At 43.1% G+C, this 6,389-nt stretch overlaps 1 protein-coding gene and 1 non-coding gene across 2 annotated transcripts; both read left to right on the forward strand.

Annotated features, from left to right (window-relative positions):
* The first annotated feature begins 2,134 nt into the window (after nucleotides 1-2,134).
* RPL37 (ribosomal protein L37) lies at nucleotides 2,135-4,816 on the forward strand. Its single transcript, XM_015067586.3, has 4 exons — nucleotides 2,135-2,294; nucleotides 2,915-3,050; nucleotides 3,293-3,377; nucleotides 4,699-4,816. The coding sequence occupies exons 1-4, from the start codon at nucleotides 2,292-2,294 to the stop codon at nucleotides 4,766-4,768; spliced, it is 294 nt and encodes a 97-aa protein (XP_014923072.2). The 5' UTR covers nucleotides 2,135-2,291; the 3' UTR covers nucleotides 4,769-4,816.
* Nucleotides 4,538-4,617, forward strand: LOC113594914 (small nucleolar RNA SNORD72). The gene has a single exon (XR_003415399.1). It is a non-coding gene; the product is annotated as a small nucleolar RNA SNORD72 (small nucleolar RNA).
* Nucleotides 4,817-6,389: the final 1,573 nt, after the last annotated feature.

Below are 6,389 nucleotides of genomic sequence, written 5' to 3' on the forward strand. Positions count from 1 at the left end.
GGTGGGGGGGGAAAGGAGGGCTAGTGCCAAGTTCTGGTGTCAAGAGCCTTGGATTGTACCAGAATCATGGATGCAGTGTTTACGTAGTCTCCATCATTCTCTGCTGAAAGGCAACATGTCATAGAGCAAATACCTAGGTAGCAGCATATATCATGTTTCAGAAGTTCATTTACTCCTGACCTAAACATGGCATTTGGACAGGAACCTGGAGGTTCTGAATTGGCTTTGCAGAGTTAAGGGTTAACCTGACTAGGACCGAAATAGCGTGGAATCAAGCACACCAAAAACAACTACTTTACATCAAAGAGCAAAAATAATTCACTTTCCCTGTCTACAACTGGGAGAGTAAAAAAAGAATCTCACACAGTGCCAGTCATACTGCTTTGGTTCCTCAGTGGTTGCCACCTGCCCTACCTTTTCTAATCTCACTTATTCGGACACCTGTGCTAGGCAGAATGCCACCCCCCCCCCCCACCCCCGTGTCTATGTCCTTATTAACACAACCTATAAATATGTTAGGTTACATGGCAAAGGACAATTAAGGTTGCAGATGTAATTAAGGTTGCTAATCAGCTGATCTTGAGCTAAGGAAGTTTTCTGGTGGGGCCAATGTAATCACAAGGGGCTGTTAAAAGATAAACTGAGGCATATTTAAATTTTGAAGAGTTTGAGCAAAAGTGAATTCTAATAGGGCAGTGTCAAATCAGAAGTGGTTAGGAGTCTCAGACTTCAAGAGCCTGGGAAAACAGAAAGTGCAGAAGCAAAGAAAGGCAAGGACTTGACTGGGTGTAACTTTAAGCCTAGTTAGTTTTAATTGGTTGTCCTTAGTGGTTTTGTGTTTGTTTTTTGTTTGGTTCGTTGTTTTTTTAAGTCCTCTCTACGCCCCACTCAAGACCCTGAGACCAACAGTCGCATGCTCTGACTGCCAGGCACCCTCTCCTTAATGTTTTGCTTTCCCAACGTGGAGGCATTTACGGGCTTAGATTTGTTTGCTTACGTAGGTCTCCACGGCATTAGAGCCACCTCAGTGGCTGTCACTTGTGAGATATTAGCAAAGGTAATGGAATAACTGCTAGCAGAACAAAATGAACTCTAGAAATCAGACATTTAATTTGAACAGGTTAACAGTCGCTGTAGAAGTACTAGACTCTTTTCTAGGGGCTGGGAATAAAAATGTTCACAGGGCAGTCTTCTGTCCTCGAGATAGTGGCAGATCGGGGATGAGGGGTCAGCAGCCAAGGGATAAAGAGGAGGCCAACATTTAAGTGCCCAGACTAAACTGCAATTCCAGGAACTTTCTGCATTAGGTGCTGTTTCTTACTACGGTTCTAATAAGTTCCTACAAGCTTAAGAGGCTTAAAACGAAACAAATTAGTGGTGCCTGAATGGCTCTGTCTGTTGAGCAACAAAATACTTATTTCGGTTAAGGTCATGATCCCAGAGTAGTGGGACCACGCTCCAGGTTGGGCCCTGAGCTGAGCCTGCTGGGGATTCTCTCTCTCCCTGCCTCTGCCCCTCTCCCCCACCCTCACGTGCTCTCTTAAAAAATGTTTTTTAAATAATAAAAGTGCTTAAGTACAGACTGCCAGGCCCTACCTAAAGGGGCCAAATCAGATTTCCTCACATCAGGGTGCAGGAAACTACATCTACAAGTTCCCTTGACACAATATAATTTTAGATCAAAATACTTGCCACTAAATTACTACAGCTAGAAAAAAACATGATTCGCCTTTGTTTTTAGATTCGGAACCCAGCTCTTCAGAGGCCGGTCCGTGTTCTCCATACCGCCGACGACCTCTAGGGAAGAACCGGCTCAGCCAAGAGCGTCTAGCCAGAAGCGCTAGTTTCTCCCAGCTGGGGATTCCAGTCCCATCCCGAACCCAACACCTCACGCCGGTAGCGCAGGGTCAGCACGGGCACCCCTAGGTTCCCCACTGAAATCTGCGGTGTGGCCACAACTCTGAGAACCCGAGAAGGTGGAAGAGCAGGAGCAGGCGCACAAAGAACGCAGGTCTGGCGTGAACGATGCTCTCGGCCAAGGCGGGTCCAGCGAAGTCACGCCCATTCGGACACCAGGAAGCTGTGAGCCCTCCCGCCACCCGGCCCTGAAACCCTTATTGGCCCCGCCTGGCTCTGGATCCTCCTCTAGACCCACCCACACTGCGCTACGGGCGTTTGAGAACGGTGCACCGGTCCCGCCGGAAGTACTTTCCTGGGCGGAAGCTTCTGAGCCACCATATAGCGGAAGTGCCTTCTTTTCCGGCCTCTTTGGTCTCGGTTGCGGAAACAAGATGGTGAGTTTCTTCCAAGGGTTCATGGAATCGCCTTCCATCCTCATCCTCTGCGTTGTCCTTCTTGCCATCCTCAGGGGGCCGGCAAGGCTCCTGATAAGGGGAGCGGGTGGGCAGCAACGGGGCCAGTAGAATGGCTCCTAACTGTAACTGGGGTACTCAGTCTGCATCCGTGGAGCAGGCGCCACTCTCGGTCCCTTGCTCCCTTTGATTTTGGGGGAACTCCCACAGCCCTGTCCTCGGATGAGAACTGGAAAAAGCAGCATGTTTTGGGAGTGTTTGGCTCTGTAAGCAAAGGAATTCATTGAAGGGGAGACCTGGCAGGAGCTCTTAGATTTTGGGGGTCGGAATACGTAGGAAAACCACCACCTTATTTCGTCTTGCGACTTGTTTTTTCTTTTAAAAAAAAACGTAGCTGATTTCAAAATACAGCAACCCTTGTAGAAGGCTTTAGGTAACGTGAAATGCTGGTAGTTAATTTAGCATTTAAAAAGTTAGAAGCTTCCGCTGCAGTTTCAGCCGTAGGTTGTCTTTAAAAATCTTAGAGTTAATTTTCGTATCCTGAAAACATCCGAATTCATATAGAAATTATTAGATCTCCGAATCGTTCATCCCCTTTGCAGACGAAGGGGACGTCATCGTTTGGAAAGCGTCGCAATAAGACGCACACGTTGTGCCGCCGCTGTGGCTCGAAGGCCTACCACCTTCAGAAGTCGACCTGTGGCAAATGTGGCTATCCTGCCAAGCGAAAGAGAAAGTGTAAGTTGATTGATGTTTCAACACAACTGTATTAGCTGTTGGAAGGGATGTTAATAGTCTGTTTGCGTTGTACCTAAGTGGGCATGGCTTTGGGCAGTACTTGGTACTTAACGTAAAAGTGCATCTGTATGTGGACGAAGTGGATTTAAAAAACAAGGCACTTTTTAAAGTATATTGGCCGACAGTGCGTACAACGTGTGTAGGAAAAACCAGTTAGAACCTGACCCGAATTTATGTTTTAGATAACTGGAGTGCCAAGGCTAAAAGAAGAAATACCACTGGGACCGGTCGAATGAGGCACCTAAAAATTGTATACCGCAGATTCAGGTACAGTTTTTGTGTTTCTATCGTAATTGGTTCTGTGAGCTTAAACAAGAACCTCTTTATCTACTGTAAACTAGGGATACTACCCTGGTTGGTGGGAATGACTCATTGGAAGGTTTTTTTTGTTTGTTTTTTTGCTGCCACTGTAAACTTCAGATCAGTTAATCTGCATTTTGTTAATCTTTCAGTGAGCAATAGTATAAGCTATAAACGTGTAGAGTGATTTGAGCTAGACTCCCTCAAATGTAATAATACCAGGGATAATCTACATCTTTCTCACCAAAATTTGTCAGGACAGTAGTGGTGAATGAGGCCTGGGGTCAGGCCTTCACTTCTGTGGCTTTGAGCAAATCAGCTGTAGAAAACTGTCATAGTTATTGCATTAGTATAGAATGAAAGATACCTTTCTGTCTTGTCAAAGCCAGGCTTTAGAGTTAGAATGCAGAATTTCAGCTCCAACCTGGACTTTCAGAGAAACTGCATTTTAACGGCATCTTTTAAGGTGTCTTAGGTCTCAACTAAGATCATTCTTTGTTGGGGAATCCCTGGCCTTTGCCCCCTCAATTCCAGATTTTCTAATTTTAAAAGATATCAAGGAATTTTGAGGCTTTGTAAACACCACACACTTACATGTGTTTGTGTTCATGTGCTGAGATGACCTTTCTTTGCCCTTAAAAGCATTATACAGTAGTGTGGGCTTAGTATTGAGTGGTCTGCTAGTTTAACGTCAGTTTAAGAGCATGAACTGATCAGAAGTCTTTAAAAGGGGGATAACTACAGCTGTTGCAGCATCCAGTTCATCTTAAGGATTTCAACCATTAGTCACACAATAAATGTTCTGGTTTTAAAAAATATGTGGTGTGCTAAGGTATTTTTAATTGCCTTAGTGTGTATGCATAGTAAAAGTTAAAAATGTAAAGCATAGTTAAGCAGTTTAGAAAATATCCGCCATTAAACCTGCTCCTTTTTTGCCTTGGTTAAAGGATACTGCCCAATAGCCTAGGGACACATTTTCACAAATAACCTTAGGGCTCTTAATCTGGAAAGAAGTACTGGCCCAGTGATCAGTACAACCAAATAAATTGTTGACCTTTTTTCCAATTGCAGTTAAGTATATGCTTAAAATGGGTGATTTGATGCAGAAGTAGTAAATAAAATGTTGCAGCTTATCCATGATGTTGTAAAAATAAATGTCTGAACATATGAATTTGATACTGATTTCAGCATTCAACTGAGATAAGCTCATTTAAATCTGTATTAGTAAAAGTTGAAATGTAAATATTGGAGTTGCTGAAGTAATGGTTTTGTTTTTAACATTATGCAGGCATGGATTCCGTGAAGGAACAACACCTAAACCCAAGAGGGCAGCTGTTGCAGCATCCAGTTCATCTTAAGGATTTCAACGATTAGTCACACAATAAATGTTCTGGTTTTAAAAAATATGTGGTGTGCTAAGGTATTTTTAATTGCCTTGTATCAGTGAATTACTGTAGGATTGGGGATAGGACAACTTAATATTAGAGTTACTTGTTAAGTTACTGTTCTGGGGCACTAGTTTTGACCTGGGTTTTGACCTGGGATTTGGAGTATCAGTGAGAACATGAAGGACGGGTGTTGAATGAGTTTTGGAAAGGTGATGTTAGCTCATCGAGTCTCCAAAACGCTTGGTTGGTGTCTAGTATACAGGCTTATGTGTTATTTAAGGTGGCCAGGTAAGTGAATACCTGAAGCTACTTGCTAGGTGGCAGTCCAAAAAACACTTGAGTGGGGTGGGTTAAGAGAAAGTCTGTAGGGCCATATGCAAACGCAGTGGATTGAATAGAAAGTAAAGGAAAGCGAAATATGTAAATGTGGATTTGTGGACAAAAGGCAATGATAAATAAGGTCCCCAGTAGAATTTTTGTAACCCTCAAATGATCATTGATCTTTCTGTGTTAAAGTGCTCTGAAATTTTTTACCATGCTTTTCCAGCTCTGGTGGTTTATTGTCCGTTATTTGAAATGTGACAAGGCCAACTTTGTTGGAGTGACAGCAGAGAAGATTAAGTGGAGCACGAGTGTTCGAACAGTCACCATAAAATAGAGTGGTCAAGTACTGTCTAACTTACAGCTTTCATTGATTGCAACTTGACCTGTGGAGGATGTTCATGATCTTCAGTGCCTCGCTAACCTTACTTTACTGCACCCTATAATGCTTTGCCAGGATACTAGCTAAGTCTTGCCCTCCTGATTTTCTCTTTAGCTCCTAACTCATACTTCAGATCACAGCTTACAGTCAGTTGTACAGGAGCCCCTGCTGATAGAAACCGATATTGGGCTTCCTGACACAAGATCTGAAATGACAGAGCTCTGTACTTTAGGGATCTATTAAGAGTATGGTTCCTGGAGCTTGGCTGCCATTTGTTAGTGTGATTTTCCTAACTTCAGTGCCTCTGCTCACTGGTAAACTAGAAGGCTAATGGTAACTTTCATGTGTTTGTGAGCACAGTCAAATAGTTAAGCAAAGGTGCTTTTACAGTAGACAACTGAATAATTAGGTTCAAGTTTATGAAATTGCTTTTGATCTAAAACATACAGGTGGTCCTTGAACAACCAGGTTTGAACTGTCTCAATAAATGCAGTATAGCACTACAGACATCTTCCTGATGATTTCTTCACATTATATCTAGCTTGACTGTAAGAATATGGTGTATGATACATATATAAAATGCATGTTGACTGTTAACTAGTAAAGCTTCCAGTCCATTGTTAAGTTTGGGGGGAATTGAATTTACACATGGATTTTTGACTGCATGGTACGTTTGCATGCTAACCCTCCATCGTTCAAGACTTAGCTATACTTTGGCTTGAGAGAACCGAACTGAAATAATCTGACTTGATTGCAAAGTCTTTCTGAAATCTTCCAGTGTTACTACTAGTTGGTTCCTGAATGATGGAGGGACCCATTAAGATAGGTAATAGCCAGTATAGAATAACTAGGCTTTGAGGCAAATGAGCACTGACCTGAAGACCTGTG

Source organism: Acinonyx jubatus, chromosome A1 (genome assembly GCF_027475565.1).
Source record: "Acinonyx jubatus isolate Ajub_Pintada_27869175 chromosome A1, VMU_Ajub_asm_v1.0, whole genome shotgun sequence".
In the NCBI taxonomy this organism is placed as follows: domain Eukaryota; kingdom Metazoa; phylum Chordata; class Mammalia; order Carnivora; family Felidae; genus Acinonyx; species Acinonyx jubatus.